This window comes from Egretta garzetta, unplaced genomic scaffold (genome assembly GCF_000687185.1).
Source record: "Egretta garzetta isolate BGI_Z169 unplaced genomic scaffold, ASM68718v1 scaffold278, whole genome shotgun sequence".
NCBI classification, from domain to species: domain Eukaryota; kingdom Metazoa; phylum Chordata; class Aves; order Pelecaniformes; family Ardeidae; genus Egretta; species Egretta garzetta.
Window position 1 is genome coordinate 1440980 of NW_009260608.1, and position 17483 is coordinate 1458462.

The following is a 17483-nucleotide window of genomic DNA, read 5'->3' on the forward strand; positions in this document are numbered from 1 at the left end:
TGTTGCCTTAGTCTCGGTGCGAGTGTACTTCAAAAAGTGCCCTTTCACTGTCAAGAACCTCGCCATGTTTCCAGATACAATACCCATGGACTCCCAGTCACTGGTGGAGGTGCGGGGTTCTTGTGTCAATCATTCCAAGGAGGAAGAGCCACCCAAGATGTATTGCAGTACAGAAGGAGAATGGCTAGTGCCCATAGGGAAGTGCTTGTGTAATGCTGGCTATGAAGAAAGAGGCTTTGCGTGCCAAGGTAACAATGCGCTCCATGTTCATAGTTCAGTTATTAACAGGGGCTTCACTTTATGTCCCTACTCTGTGTATTGGGTCATGTTAATTTTCTCCAAATTCTTGAGAGAAATAAATTAGTGCATAAAATTACCATGAAAAGTAGGCTTATTTAATCTGTGTAAATGATATAATTTGCTAAAACTGGTAAGGGTTGACAACTGATTTTTAGTTATTACAGTATGTAGCAAATCTAGTCTCTCTTACCACTCTTGGACTTTCTTTCAGCAGATTATAGTTTTCTCAAATGTATTCTTTGTGTCTTTTGGTGTGGTTTTTTTAAACTTTGTGGTTTGGAGCAGATTATAGTTTTCTCAAATGTATTGTTTGTGTCAAAATACTTGATTTTTTGGTGTGGTTTTTTTAAACTTTGTGGTTTGGTGTATATTTGCTACTGAGCTATGTTGATTAATTGGGATTAGTCAGAAAGAAACAGGTAACATTGTTTCAGGTAGCATAGTTCTTAAATGTAGGTACGTTTGAAAAACTAGTATTTGAACTTCAAAATTGCATTTTCACGAGTAGTCATGTATTTAACTCAAAAGAATTTTCTCCAAAATTTTGGATTCTGCAAACTGTGGTTATGTGAATGCTCCCAAGAACAAGACTACCCCAGGGACTTTGAGGTTTTCCAGAAACGGTCTTATAAATGTTAGAGAAATGCATATTATATTTACCTGATTTTAATATCAGCCAAAATGACGTTGGTCTACATTTTGCTTTTTACAAAAGTACATTATGAATTTTTTGGCTAATTGAATCTTTAAACCTCTTTTCCCAGAGTGCCTTACAGGGTGCTGGCTGTGGCAAAAGGGTCTTATGCTAAATAATTAAATAAAAGGTAAACAGGAATATCTAGAAACACCATGGATGGAAGGAGTAGTAGCTGAGGTATTTACTGTGGGGTGTTTGATGCGTATGTGTGTTTGTGTACATGTGCATATGTATATAACCATAAGAACAGAAATTTAAAGTATTCTGGACCTGGTTGAGAGAGCACCTATTCCTTTCTCATTGCTCCTACAGCAATCTTCATGTCAAAGAGGCAAGTCCTGGGGAGCTACTAGGAGCCCACCAAAACCACAGCCAGGTCATTGTTAAAACTGTTGCTCTGATTAAGGTGACAATTTCTCAGAAAATGCCAGGGAGGTGTGGGAGGAAAGGAGTAAGAGTGCATTTTGTTTGGTTTTACTTTTAAGTAGATTTTAAATTGATTTTGCCGTCAAAATAAATCGAGGGAGTGGAGTCTTTTGAGTATGCTTTTCTGCAGGTAGATACCGATATTAAGAAAAACAAGTAAAACTCTTCTGTTAAGAGCTGAATCCAAGAGAGGATATTTTATTATTCAGAAGTGCTTTCTCTGAGGCCTCCTATAGCTACACTTAAAAATGCTAAAATGTTAGTGATACTCTTTAAACCACTGTATACGGTCTTCCTTACTGTAGAACCTGCGTACTTGTAAATGGTGGAAAGGTGTTGGTTTAGAATTTCATTTACACATGAGCACAAAAAGACAATCACTCCAGAAAGTGTCAAGCTACAATTAAGCAAAAGTTGAGCTAAATAAAGTAAATTGTTTTATTAAAAACAGGTCCTTGAATGCTTGGGGTAGGCAAGGCAGCTCCTACTGAGTTCTGCAGGTATTAGGAATGAGTTCACATCCATGCGTGAGGATATCATAAATGAATTGGAAGGCATAAAATCAGACCCTAGGACTACTATATTTTTCTTTTTTTTTTTTCTTTTTTTTTTCTTCCCCAACGCTGTTTTTTTTTTTTTTTCTGACTTACTCACCAACTGTTGATCAGGGAGTGATGTGATATATGATGAAACCATTAACAACAATGACAGATCCTTCTGGTTTATTCTGATTTAATGTATAATGTTCTACTAACTTTTGTTGGAAGTCCTATTTATCAAATATTTTAAGTGGGGTGTGATTGAAGTGGCACTCTAGAAGCATTCAGTGATTCAGAACCTCCCATTTGTCTGCATCAGTAACTCAGCAGGAGCTGGAAAGCTCAGAAAAAAGTTCAGTTTTGACCTTAGGCTTAAGGTTGCTCCTGCATCTTTCCTTTTCTTTTTCTTTTCCTTTTCTCCTTCTCTTGCTCCTTCTTTTAGGCTGTTGGGGCTTAAGGGTGGGGGTGGGTTTTTTGGTGGGTTTTTTTGGTTTTTTTGTTTTTGGGTTTTTTTTTGTCAACAAAAGGGCAGTAGAGGCAGAATTGTAGAGTCTAAAGAAGATCCAAAACGGTGTTACAAGTATGGGCTGCAATAAAGTCATAATTTAAGGAAAAAGTGATTCAGCAGAAGAGTACTAAATAATAGAAATTCTTATCTTCACTGTAGTTGGAAACATTCAGCAACTTAATGTCTGTCACTTCTTGAGCCTACATTCAGACTGTTTCTGTAATGCTGTTCTCAAAAACAATATCATTGTGCATTATCAGTTGTCTCTAATGATTAAAATGAAGGACCCTAATGGTATATGATCAGCCTATTTAAATTTCATCCAGAACAACTTTTCTTGGTACTTAGAAAAATATTAAGGTATAGTCATGCCCTCAAATAACAAAAATTGTAACATTTTCCACGATTGCTTCCCTTTCTCTGCATAACCAGGAAAAGATGACATAAGGCTCAAGACTTTTTTTTGTTATTGGTGTACATGTGCATGTAAAAAAATACATGTTTTTATAATGTATTTGTATCTAAGCTCTGAAAAGCCAAGATTGGACTATAGGCTTTACTCAGTGTACTGGTTCCTGTTGGAAAGATTATTGTTCTGTCCTGAGTTTTACCAGCTTAAAAGCATTTTACATGTATGATAGGTACCTGTTGGTCAGTTCTTTGACTCTTTAGTCAGGACCAGTTTTCCTGTGACCATCCTTGTCCTCATTATTGTGTGTGTGTGTGTGTGTAGAGATGATTTCTCAAAAGTGAGGTGTATGCCTTGCCTTGAGGAATTCTGGTCTTTGTGGTATACTGCTGGTTAACAGCTTAAGATTTAACGCCTCCTCTAGCAAAGACTTTTCCACCTGTTCAATATTTTGGAGTGAGTAGGCTTGTGTAAGGTAAGGGAAGACGTGTCGGGGAGCATGTTGGAAAAGCCACTCTTTCACACTTTTTTTCTCCTTAGCTAATACGTATGTTTGTTAACTAATATGGTATGTGTCATCTGCTCTAGACTGTTTGTTATTACATCTTTGTTAGCACTTGCGTCATAGTGGTCCTGTCTGTTTAATCTTATTGTAATATTTCATGCCATTATCTTCATGCCGTTTTGGCCAAACTGCATCTTTATAGCATCTCCACTCTTAGAATTGCTGTGTTTTAACTTGTTTTAAGTAGCAAAAAACCAACTGGCTGGAACTGCACTCTGAACCTAATGCTTTCTGATAGTCTCCATGCTATTCCTCAGTCAACGAGGATAACTCACCTTTTCCATTTGTTCCCCATCAAACAGCCACAGTAGATCAGATCAGAGGTTTATCTGCCTTAGTATTCTTTCTCTGACAGTGGCTAACAGCAGATTCTTAAGGAAAAGGATGAGAAACTGTATAAAGTGCTGCTTTACTGGGTATTCCTTTCAGCTTCAGCCAGTCAACTGTTGACTTCTTAAGACATAAGATACATCCTGTAAGAAAAACTATGTATAATAGGAATCAGTGACCTGTCACCTGTTAATCTATCTAGTTTTTGACTCATTTATTTAGCCTCTGTAAGTTTTTATGGTACTGAATGCTATAACTCGTCTTATGTGAAAAATCTATCTTCTTGCTGTGCTTAAGCCCTCAGTTTTATCAGTTGGCTAAGGTTTTCCTTGTATATTGGGAAAAATAATTGCTCCCTTTTCAGCTTCTCTGTTAACAATTTTCTAGATCTCTTTCATATCTAATATCTCACTTCTAATACATATTTTCCCAACTCCCTCTCTCTAGTGGTGCCTTCTTATTTGGAGGACAGGCTCATTGCTCCATACCTCTACTCATCCTTTTTGACTGTCTCTGTACATATTCAAAGTAAACAATCTGATTTTTATGGAAAGGTCAATGAGGCTTGCGCACACTATTTAAGTTGCAACTACACCAGGAGATCACGCAGTGGCGTAGTGTTTGGAACAGCCCAAAGATCAATAAAAGAAAAGGAGCATTCACATCACCTGCCCAGTGAGTGATTTGTATGTGGAGAAGCTAGGCTCAGTTTTGTTTTGAACACTACAGAGAGGAAAGAGATCTCACGATGTGAAGGTTGGTTAGTTAGGGTGTTAGTATCAAAATAAATGGGAAAATGTAGGCTAAATGTTAGAGAAAATGTCTTTAGTTCTGTAATAATCTGGAAGTCTCCTCGGAGAAATAATGGAAGCCTCATTTCCAGAGATGTTTTTTTTTAAAAATGCAGTAACCAGATGATAAAGGGAATCCTGCACTGGCAGGCTTGGGACTAATAAATCTCTTCCATCCTGAATGTGTCTAGTCTGTCGTTGGTTTATTTCATGCACGTCAGAAAGACTAGCTGTTCACAGAGGACAGTATTTTTCATCATGATATACTCGGCTAGCACACATGCAGTGGGCAATTGTTTATCCATGTGGGAGCAGGAGTGAGCTTGAATGTTCTTCTGAATGCTTCCAACAGGTGACCCTTTAGACCAAAACCAAGCTTTGTGGGTCCAGTTATCAAATGGGAAATTAAATCGGTGGGCTTGAACAGAACGACTCGAAAAGCACAGAATTATATTTTCTGCATGCTGTCATTGCAAGGTATAGTTTCTAAATTTTAGTTGCTGGAATTGAGTAAGTCTGAACTGTAAATTTCCTATGTAATATTATCTAATAAAATTGTAAGTTTTAACCACAAGCGACTGACACATTTTCTGTAACAAAGCCAGAAGAAAAAAAAGAGAATGTAATCCAACAGTCCTTCCTTATGTCTATAATTTAATCCAACAGTCCTTCCTTATGTCTATAATTTTAGCAATTAATCAGGTGGATTGAATGGGAGAAAAGGGAGTAAGGGGTAAGGGAGGGAGAGGTGAAGTTCACCCACTGTGCCTGGTTATTGCAAAAATGACTTCACAAAATTTCCCCTAACACTAAATTATTCAATCCTTCAGGTTGTATAGTGAGCATATCCTAAATCATTTTCTCTCTCTGAGTTTATGGAGATACGAAAGGAATGCCATCTGTGGCTGCTAAATCTGAACCATCACACACATTGCTTAATTCTTTCAGTGGAATGAATGCTGTACTTGAGATAAAAATATGTAAAACCTCATTAATACTAAGGATGAAAAACATTTCTCTAGATTTCTATTTATTTTTCCTATGCTTTAAATAACCATTTTGTCTCTGCACAAGTAAATATACTTTTTATTTGCTTATATCAGTAGATAAAAGATAACTTTACACGTAAAGAGAAAAAGATACTGCGAGGAACTACTCGACTTTGTGCAAGTGAAAACAGATGGAAGGCACAAGTGCTTGCTGCAACTGCAAAGACACTAGCATTTTCCATTGGAAATAGCCGAGTGGTTTGGATGTGTTGCTTACACTACAAAAGTGTGTGGGTTTAACTCTTCGGCTCTGCATAGGGACAATTGCATTTAATAAAATGTAGGAACTGGTCATGTGATACATCATATCATATAATAATGGAACTATTGAGAGAGTTTCCTTTTACCTGATATCTGAAAAAGGTAGGGATTCACATTTTTTAAAGTAGAGGTTTGATGTGTATTTTTTTTTCCTTCGGTTTGGAGCATTGTTTTGATTTTAAAAAGCAAGAGAGATGCTTTTTGAAAAGGAGTCTTAATCTTTCAAGCTAGTAAACTAAAATGACAGCAGCTATAAATTATGAATCACTTTATTTGTAAAATATTCATTGTTTTCATCCACTTTATATTCTATAAGTACATAAACAGAGCACACAATGAAGGATTTACTTTCCTGCTTAGAATTTACTTAACTCTAACAAAAGTTATGTCAGAGATATCCAGATGATTTTTAATAGAGGAAGAATTATGCTACACTGAATGCTTCAGAAAGATCACAGCCAATTTTTTAATGTAACATTTTCTGACTCTTACAAATTTTGAAAATATTCTATGATTTGTCAGTCATAAGCCATAGATTTAAAATGCACGTTTTAAAGGTAAAATTTCTTGGGCAGAATCTTACAGCTTGTGAGCACATTTGTCACATCTTAAGCAAAAATTGAAAAGAAACATTCCGAAATTACTAGAAAAGAGATTTTTTTGATATATTATACAGATTCTCAAGTTAGAAAAGTGTGCTTTCAGTGCTCTGTAGTTATTTGAGAAGAATCTTTACCAAATTTCTTTCAGATTGGGATAGAAGTATTTAAACAAAAACATGATTATAAATATTTATATAAATATTACAAAATTTTCTATTAATTGAATAAATGAATTTTCTATTCATTTTTTAAAGTTCAGTGGTAGGAACCTAGTGTTAGTGTTCTTTAAAAAAGCTTACTAATACTTCTCTCCAAGTTGTTCAGTGCTACAGTGTCATCATATGACATAATTAGGTAATTCGGAATTGAATTTTTGCATTTGAAACCAGTTGGGAAATGGAAATGTTCACTCAGACAACTTAATACAGTTGCACTGTGTGTTTGTTCAATCCAGATCTCTTACCAGTTTAAAGGTGGTGCTTGCTATGCCACACTGTGTCTCTTTTGGCAATTTCTTCCTTGTTCCCTCACCTGTTTTTCAAGCAATGAAAATCCCTCCCCCCCCAAACCTGGACAAAAACCCCCCAACAAACCCTCCCCAAAGCAGTGGAATATACTGGATATTGACCCAGAGTCTCTACAATGTAACAAATATGTGTGAGACATTTCCCTTCCTCTTTTTAACATAGACATTTTCGCCTTAGTTCTCTGATGTGTGTATGTTCAAGGCCACTGCCGTTGAATTTTTGTGCAGGGTTTTACTGCAAATATCTTACGGATGTCTATTACAGAGAATCCTAAGGGATCTTGCTGGCATTTCCTTAACCTTTTCATTTTAATGGCTTCGCTTCTTTGGAGGCTTTCAAAAGATTAAAAACTAAATTAATAGTATCATCCTGAGCGTGTTTTGCTTGTACTGTCTTTGGTGACTTTCAGTATCAGCTTAGCTACGAGCTGCCCAAAGATCGCATTGCCGGCGCGAATTCATGGAGCGCACGCTTTTTCCATCGGTTTCTCTGCCGCTCGCGCCTGTGCACGGAGCTATTTGACAATCCCTTATTAGTTCCAGAGTGGAACTTACAAAGGCTAACAGGGGCTTGCATTACAACTGACAGCTGGTACTAGACTTTAATAGAGAGCAATTGTAGTGAGAGCTGTAAGTTTTGATCATGTTCGACGAAAATGCTCTTCAAGTAAGAACCATCTTGAAAGATGAGCACAAGACGACAAGAATCTTCTGTGTGTCTGCTGTTCCTCAGCGTGAAGCGCAAGATGTTGTCAAAACATGCTGTTGGCAGACATCTAAATAACCGGTAATTGATAGCAGACTTTATTGAAAGAGTTAGATTGCAAAAGTATCAAAATCGGCTGTTTCTTTGGGTTACAAACTGAATAACAAGGGTTGCATTTGTAACATCTCCTTTTCTTTGCATTTGAGACTGCAGTTTTATTCTCGATAGCACAACAGTAACATAATAACTTGGACTTCCCGCAGTCTTTTTAGGGAGGGAAGATGAGAAGTTCGTCGCCTAGAATTTGTTTGTAGCTTCAGCTTTAAGTACCTGCCTGTGTCCGATACCCTGACAAGCGGCGTAGCCCTTGCGCTAAGGCAGAAATAGACCTAAACAACGACAAATCCTTCGTAGGTCAAGGAGGCGAACTATTTCACTGCCCTGAATCTGTGGGTTCAGCGGTTGTCTACTGTAAGGTTAAAATTTGATGTGATAATTTAGAACAGCTGCTCTTTGACAGAAAGATTCACTTTCAACAAGGGAAGGAAAAGCCATATGGTAAAAGTTGACGCTGCGCCAAGCCTGGATAACTGCAGAAGTGATACAGGACAGTTCTCCTCAGCAACGTGGCTGAAATAATGCATTTTTACTTGCCATTGGTATTTCCAGTCTGTATGCTTTTTTGAATCGTACCTTATCCCATGATACTTCCTTTGTAGTTATTTTTAAATATTTTTTATTAGTAGTAGTAGTAGCAGTGATTAAGTGACAGAAAAGGGTTATGGGCTTTAAAAACATACGGTTTGTTCAGAACTGTCCAGGCCACTTTTTGTGCTGTAAAAACATATCAAAGCTTCATACAACAATTGCTTCGAAATTTTCCACCAAAATGACATGCATTGTTAGAGGGGATGTCCAATACCTGAGTTCATATGCTTTTAGCAGAGTATTTAAGGATCCAATTGAGTCACACTGCCCTTTTACATGTACTTAAATCATAGTTAATTGAGCATGTGAATAGCATGAAAACTAGTGAAAGTAGTCATTTACCATGCTCAGCCTAAGCCATAGTGGTCAGTTTATATGTAGGAGTAAGGTGGTCATCAGGAGTTCAAAATCCTAGGAAAAATTCATTTGTTCTCCAATTTGGAGGGACCATTTTTTCACAAAAATTACTTCTAGGTAAAAAATACGTAGACTCTCTTCTCTTTGATTTGGCAGATACTTTTAATGGAGACACAAGTAACAGAAGAAATTACTCAGAAGTACCCAGCTCTTAACTCCAAGAAATACCAATAAACAAGTGACCAAAAATCTTCTACCAACAGTGTACTTAAATCTAAGAATGCATCTTTTTTTCTTGTTCTCCCTCTATATAATGAGAATGTGGCACAAAATTGTTGTTGAAGGAAGAAAAAAAATTGTCTTTCATTCTCTTAGGAAAAAAAAGAGAAAATTTCCAAGGTGATTATTATAAAGCAGTAAAATATGTTGAAATGGTCATCTGTTAACCAGCTGAAGTAAGAAAAGACATAAAGTTTGGCAAACGTATTAAAGTCAGATATTAAAGATGGTCTTTGATGTTTTGCAACCTTATACAGAGTTCACTCACACAGGGTTTGACCTAACGTGAACAGTCCCTTCATCTCTGTGGAGATAATTCTAAGATTTAGGTATGCATGTGTAGAATTGTTCTATTCATAAACGTATTCTGTAGCATTTTTTTAATGTCACATTAATAGTAGGAGGCTGTAAATACTGTAGGATACAGTAAATAAGAATTTCTCGTTAGCTTTCATATTGAATGGAATAATGTAGTCGTTATTATACAAATAAATACAGGCAAATTATTCAGTAGCATGTAGTTCCAGTTTAACAGGGGCATCTCCAGCTGCTGTAATGTGCTGCTTTAGATTACAAAACAACTTGAATTCTCTGAAGGTCTAACAGGATATTTTTTTTTTCTTATTTTGGTAATGCGATCCTAATACTGAGATGACAGGTATGGGCAGTTATTTTAACAGGCTGCTCTTCAAATCTGTTCTAGGAATTTCCAGGTTTTGCTCCCAAAAGAATAATACGGAAAACTAAAGCAGGGCTGAGGGATTGTGACTTGAAGTGAAGTCAAGGTGTATTAACCATGAACGTGAGATCACCGTTCCAGCTGTAAAACTGGTGTTCATCCTGAAAAAAGCATAGGAGTTGGGTAGGAAGCAGGACAGATTAGCAGAAGAAAAAGTTCAGAAATCTCAGTTGGCCACGGCTAATGAACCTTCTGTTTCATACATTAATAGACCATTCATTAAGCTGCCATTTTGATAGAGCGTGTAGCCTCTCTGACTTCTTTGACTGTGAAGCCGGGGTGTCCAGAGCTTTCACCTCAAGGCCGTATGAATATGTATTTGTTAACACAGGGGACGGAATTAGAAAGACATGTAATTGCTACTTGTGCATGACCTTTAATAAGCAACGATGGTCTTGTTTCTCACACTGCGTGTGGGGGATGAACTGGCAGTGAAATTAACAGTAAAAGGGGAACCAGCTTCTATATCTTTTCTCTGCCTACACTAATCACGGTGGGTGGTGGAAGAAAGCAAGCTAAAGACGTTTTTTTAAAAGGGTAAAAACAGGAAAGAGAACAAGGAGAGAGAAGAATGGAGGGGAAAATTTACCACGGTAAGTAAAATACACCTATGTCATTGTTTCATTAAACATAAATGCTGCAGATAGTATTTTTTTTAAAAAAATTAAAAAATAAGAGGGTCTTATGAGAAAGGGAAGGCTACTGATTTCAGTTCAGACAGGATTATGTTTTAATGGTGTCTTTAAAGGACGATGAGTATCTCTGTGCAAGTTTGCTCTGTGCCTAACTGCTAAAAAGATACTCAAGTTTCAGGGGGGAAAAATTGTGACCGTTTGAAGTCTTGCGTTTGGGTGTATGGTAGGCCTTGCATGGAATTGGTCTGCAAATAATAATAAAATTGTAACGACGAGTGTGTTACACTGAAAGATTTAAAGCCGCTCTGAACTACAGTAAACGGGGACACATCTCCCGTGTTTCAATGAGCACTGTGCAAGTGAAGTTGCAGTCTCCAAAAGATTTGTTGTTTTCTCAAGAGCCTTCCCTTCAAAGGAAAGCAGTGTGCAAATGGTCTGATTCTCCTCTGGCCAGTATTTAAAGAATATTTCCTTGACGTTTCTTTACACCGCCGGATTTTCAGGAGCTCTGAGTGTATATACCTAGCAGTCTCAGAAATTACGGAAACAACTTCAAAGCCAGAGGGCTGCGTCTTGTCCTGAACTACTCGATAGAGGGACGTGAGATAAAGCACTCGCCATTGCTCGGGCCTGCCTATAGTTTCCCTTTTGCAGGCATGATTCAGAGGTGGAGTTTGTCATCCGCATCCTCTGGGGGCAGCTGCCTCATCCCATGTTGGTAGGCAGACCGCTGCGCTGGCCCGGGAGGAGGGGTGCGCTGGAGCGGGGCTGTGGCAGGGCACCTCCGGAGTCCTCCCCGTCCCTGCCCTCTCTTAGCCACTTGCTTACAGCAGCGGCGAGGAGGGTGTCGGGTGATAAACCCCTGAGAGGGCTGGAGGAAGAGGGTAGCAGAGGTTTTCGGGCTGAGTAGGAGTTCATCCTTGTTCGCCCCCACCCACTGCAGCCGTGCTGCTGATCCATTCTAATCCACAGCAAATCTGAAATGTGATTGTAATAGGGTTCGCATTAGTTTTCACTCAGTCGGAATTCAAGTTTTACTTCTGATTCACATTTGCAGTGTGGTAACACCCTAACCTTTTAATTCTTAATCTCTTCTCTGAACAAGTAGACCCTGCTGTTCCCCCCAAAAGTTAAATATTGGTCTTTTAGTTGAAAAACACACACAAACCTCCAAATCCTGTGGTAAAAGCAGGTGTTCAGGCACAAGTCTGTTTAGTATAGAGCTTGTTTAAACATGGATTAAGGGCTACTTTGGAACTGAGTACATTGTTTTTCTGTGAAATAATTACTTTGCAGGGCCGGTATGTTTAAATTACTGCCTTAAAATCCAGGCGTAGAATCATAGCATCGTTTAGGTTGGAAAAGACCTTTAAGCTCATCAAGTCCAACCGTTGCCTTCTAGCCCAAATTCTTTTATAATTAGGGATTATTTTACAGCCTGTCAGTTATCCATCTGGTGGGAAGCTTCCTTGACTATCTTGCGATCATAGCAGTCAAGATGTTACCTCACGGTCACATGTTAGCATCAGATCCCCAGATGTGCATCCCCAGATTGCACATCCACTGGGTTGAAACAACCATGCAATCTACAGGTGTTTTCTCCTTTTTATATGGCAGGAAATATTCTAATATATTACTCATGAAAGCAATGTAATGTATTCAATATAGGAGTGCATATGTGGTGGTGTAAGTAGTTTCTCTCTATTAGAGAAAGCAGTCCCAGGTTATAATTCTCTCAAAAAGATAGCAGAATAAAAAGCATACTGATTTGGTGATTGTTCATAAATTATTGTCTATTTGTAGTCTATATTATTTTCATACCATGCTTTAAAATTTCCACTATTTGGAAGGATGTTTTTCCCCCTGTAATGTAGTAATTTGGCTTTTGAATTGTTGCATCTTTCATTTTCCTCAAGCATTGCGTTGGCCATAGCTAGCAATCAGTTGTAGCTCGAGGATACTGATGCTTCTCCAAGTTGACTTTTCTTAGGGACCTTCGATGCCAGGTTCTGCTCCTGCCTTCTACATTAAATCTTTTTGCTAGGTTTGAGGGCAGGAAGGGGATTTTTACCTGGATCAGTTTGGTCAAATCGATCAGATTTTAAACCCCCCAGCCCAAACACATGTGAACACGAGTTTATGTAGTCATTGTACTGTGGGATACTTCTGATTTTGTAGGATTATTTGGGAGACTCTAAAAAATTCTTTGCTATTGCTGTGAGCTAGGACTTTGGAAATGCTCTTGACATCTTAGAGATTATGTGTTTTGATGTGGTTGTGGCTTTTGGTCTTTTATTACGGATTGTAAATCTGATCTGGGGCCTTGTAACTTGTTTTGTGGTGCCTGATGATGTGTTTTGTTGACTTTCTGTGGACTGTTTCTATGAGTTGAAAAGCCGACTGTACCCAAAGGTTGTTTTAACAGCAAACCAAAGAACAAATACAACGTTGCATACTGTCTCTGCAACCAATTTAGAAACACTTACTCTTTTTGGATAACGGTCATGTCCTGCAGTAATCTGAGGAGGTTTCTAGTTGAAGAAAAAGAAAATGTATTATTCTTTCCTTCCTGTACTAATTTTGAAGAAGTTTGGAGTCAGACGACCTTGACTATTACATACTTGAGACTCTGGGCTGTAAGCAGAATCATTCACGCCAGGTCCCATTAGGAGTTTCCTTTATGTCAAGTTGAAAACATGAAAAGGTGTGACGATTGCGATTTTGTATAGAGATCGAAAAAAAAAGTTTGTAAAGACAACTGTTGATGGAGGAGGTATAAAACGTTTTTGAGAGTCCCACTGGAGAGTCATCAAGAGCGCGCTTGCAAGGCTTTCATAACTTCTAATAAAGTGTTTCCTAAAAAATAAAGGCTTGTTTGTTCTGGAGGGGTTCAACTGAAAAGAAACTAGTATAAATGACCGCTGGCTCTGTGGCTACTTTTCCCCGAGGAGCGAGGACATGTGTGGGGAAGGCAGGGGGAAGGGGCTACGGTGCACACAACATGCCTCACCTTCTGCGTCAGCAGCTATTCATAACATCAAAGCATTCATTTTTTTCTTTGTTGTTGTTGACCTAACTTTTTACTTCACCGTCTCGTGCTGTGATGGACCTGCAGACCTTTGCACAGGCTACTTTTTTATCCTTGTCTACTGTGTTCCTGTTTTGGTAAGAGAGAGCGGGTGGGTAGTGAAAGCCAGCTTTCCTACCTCAAATAGCTGGCAGGCTGTTTGGCTGAGGATTGATGCTCCTTGCTGGTGCTCAGTAGGAGTCGGTGGAACCCGTGACAGAGACAGATGATGGCACGCTGGAGCCTGTCAGCTGAAAACGGCAGTGGCCTGAATGAGGAGGAATGCTTTCCTCATCAGCAAAGCTTGCTTTCACCTTCTCTAAAGGTGGGGCATGGGGGAATGGTTGCCTGGTGGAGTATATTTTTTTTTCTTCCGTCTTTACATGTTACGTGCAAAGTCTCTGACTGCATATAGGGGTTGCTCGTGCCGTCTGAAATCAGTTGCAAAGTTCCCATTGATTTGATGGGAACAAGCCGAGCGTTTCAAACAATAGGAAATTGGATAGATCAGCACATGTGGCTTTCTGATCAAATGCTACGCCTCTTAAATAGCAACATATCACTACAGTTAGGGGAAGCAGTACAATAAATCAGCAAATAAATTTGGTTTTGTATCCGTGAAATACCTTACAACTCAGATTATGAAATTTGCAAAGTTAGAAATGAATCAGTTGTTTAGCCAGTTTACTTAGTGAAGATCTTCAGCTCTGTCAGTCGTTCGAGCCCCCTTTGCATTATATTGTAATTTAAAATAAAAGACAGTTTGTGTGCTAATAATATTAGTCAAGTGGTATTCTTTTAGATTCTAGTTGGCTAGCCTCTATAACCAACATGAACATTTTGGTGAAGTATGTAACATTTGTGTGATACTAATTTAAGTGCATGTTACCCAGTTAGAAGACAAAAGCAATTGGCCATGTGATTTTACTAATAGCTGAAGTCCAACTTTCAAATGATCAATATAATAAACAAATATGTAGTTAAAGATGTTCTTTAGTAAGTATTTAATCTAAAAATAATGTCTTACAAAAAAAAAAAAGCAGCAGCTGAGCTTCACCAGCACAAATATTTGCAGTAACCGTGTGTAGATCTAACTTGGTCCAGCTTAAACTTAGGTTTGAATGTAGATAGATACATACACACTGGTGTTTTTACAAATCTCATTATTCAGGGTCCATTTTTGCCAGCTTTATGTATACTGGGTAATTGTAAAAAACTTAATGGAATGTTTGTATATCAAGGCTTTTTAAAAAATAAATATTTGTTACCAGTTACAAAAAATATCACCAGTTGCCCACACATCTCTTGTACAGAAGAATTATGATAACCTGAAGGCTTTGTTTTTATTGCTTTTGGGTTTGTATTTTACAGGGGCCTCGTGATCACAGTTTCATTATAGCTGTGTGCATGAAAGATGCTTCAATTAGCAATATACTGAAATGGTCTGCAACTGTCATGCTCCTTCCCTGTAATGTGGGAATTTGCATACATTCACAGGACCAAACTTCCAGCATGCCTGAGCGCTTTGGGTCTGGTGTTCTGGGTCAAATAAATCCTTTCAATGCTTTAAAAGAAAAACTGACTTTTTCCCCCTCCTTCTGTCTTGATATATATTTTCTCTCTGTCATACCTAACCATGTATCTCTGTTCAGATATGTATAAATACATAGGTACATCCCACAAAGAGAAGAACTGAAAGTCTGGCCTTTATTCGCTTTGCATGTCTTGAGAGAGTAATTTATAAAATACGGGACGGAGAGATTTATTTGAAAACATATGGAAACCATGGGGGTGAAGCCTGAAGAGGCTACTTGTCCCAGCATGGGACGCTCCATCTTAACCTGAACAGAAGCTGCTGGATCGGGCTAGATGACCCCATGCTGGGGCTGGCAGCCTGTATGAGCTAAGCTTGGTGACCAGGGGACCGATTTGGCTCGCAGGCCACTGCTGCCACATAATCCATTGCCCTGTCGGTAATGCCAAGTTAACAAAACTTGCAACAGAGGAATTTCACCTAATGCAAGGTATCTTAAAAAACAACTAAAACCATCTAAAAGCACATAGTGCTAATGCAAAAAGAAATTGAATTTACTTGAGTTTAACTGAACTGATGAATTTTGGCCTAAATAATAATTTAATGCTTTTAAATGGTGGAGGTCTGTTTAAAAACTGTTTTAAAGACTTAGCTACCAAGGCATATGCAGTGAAAAGGATCGAAACTCAGCGAGAAAATTAAGTATTAGTGTTATTTAAACCCCCTTGCAGCTCCAGTGTCTGTAGCCAAAAAAATGTTTGTTTGCCTGGGCTTAATCGGAACTGTGATTCGGTTACTTTTTTAACAGCTGTTTTGGTTTTTCCTGAGAAAAGCTCATAATTCGTTATAGAGCACTGCTTTAAAAATAGTTATTCAACTAACACAGTAAATTACCATGATCTGAATGGGTGGCTTTTGTTCATGCTTTATACTTTGTGTCTCCTCAGCTTCGTTCGCGAATGTTACATGGTGGTTTTTTTAATGAGAGCTGAAATATTCTCTTTCTAAGTCACAGACTCTTGCTTGCTCTCTTTCCTTCATTCTGCAATAGGAGTGCTTTCCCTCGCATGCCGGATCCTGGTAGGCTTGCTGCGCTGAGGTGCTCGCCCCATGGTTCTGTCCCCCTTCAAGGGCGGGCAGCGCAAAGCTGCCCCCGTCCCTCTGGGGAGGCAGATTGATGGTACCCATGGTGGGGGGAGCCTGGGTGATCACATCCCCGGTTCTGCTGATTGTGCAGGGAAAAGGGGCTACCTCCCCTGCCACCGCATTGTCGAGCAAGCAAGTTTTATACAGGATCTCATCCCTCTTTGGAAGGGGGGGGGAAAGGAAGGCTCTTCTTAGTACTTGGTCTGTATGCATATAGCCGTGCAGCTGAAGGTGTTGGCGCCAGCTGGTTGAGGGTGCTGTGCTTTGGTCCTGTGCTGCTCCTACTCTGCTCCACACCTGAATTCCCACCTTCACTTCAGGGTGGATCTTCTGGGCTCTCCTGCAAGCTCCTCTGTGACTTGTCTCTCATAACCTACTTTTTATTTGCTTCCTGCCTTCTTTCTCGTCTTTATACCCATTTCCTTCCCCCCCCCCCCCCACCTTTTCTTTCTTCAGTGTCCAGTGGTCATACACCTCACCCATACTGCATAGGTTTTCTTGACTGTTGATATGACCTTCTCTTATCACCTGGATTCAAATGATGCTCAGGAACTGGCTGGGTGCAGCTCTTCCTCTTCACTCAGGAAAATCCTTGCTTCTAGCATTTCTGGTAAATGTACCCATGGGGGCTTTGCTAGGGGAAGATGACTCTCCATGAGTAGTGTTGATTATTACTTTCTGACCTCCTCCACCATGTGCTGTTGTTGTTTAAAGCGTGTTAAAAAGATTACTGTAGTGCAACTTCTGTCAGTGTTCGGAGAGCAGGTCCTTCCTGGTACAGGAACCACCGGTCTGCTGTTTCTCAGACCTGATTGCAGGTTACCTGCTTTGGGGTTCAAAGTTGCATGCTAGAGAAGTCCCAGTCTCAGGAGCTCTTTCCTTGATGGGCTGCCCTCCTGTGCTGTCCTACATTGGGCTCGCCTTCGTCCCAGGCACGCTGGAGCTCTGTGCTGGGGAGAGGGTCAAGGACTGTGATGATACCGGTGTGACCCACAGGAAAGGGCTGGCAGCAATGGTGCTGTACAAATGCTGCTAAAGCAAAAACATCTGTAAGCTCCAAGGACTTGAGGGACATGGCCACTCAAAGAGGAGTGGGCATATTGCACCCCAAAAGGGTCTTCTGAGAGGCTTCATCCCTGTTAAGGGCTCAAGATACCTGTGTACTTCTTTTCTTTCTCTATTTGGTAAAATTGGCCTTCCATGTAAGCGGCCACAAAATTTGATGGTTGTAGAAAATGTTTTTTAGTGAAGGTGCACTAAAACACAACTTGATGTTCTGGAAATACTTTAACTCTGTTAAATGAGAAGT

The 17483-nt window shown here is 39.2% G+C and overlaps 1 protein-coding gene across 2 annotated transcripts in view; it reads left to right on the forward strand.

Moving 5' to 3' along the window:
- Positions 1-17483, forward strand: part of EPHA3 (EPH receptor A3) — a 153156-nt gene that overhangs the window by 350 nt on the left and 135323 nt on the right. For both annotated transcript variants that reach the window (XM_035900377.1, XM_035900378.1), the window contains exon 1: positions 1-248. This exon is cut by the window's left edge and continues 350 nt beyond it. In XM_035900377.1, coding sequence (XP_035756270.1) covers positions 1-248 — 248 coding nt within the window. The remainder of the gene's footprint in view (positions 249-17483) is intronic.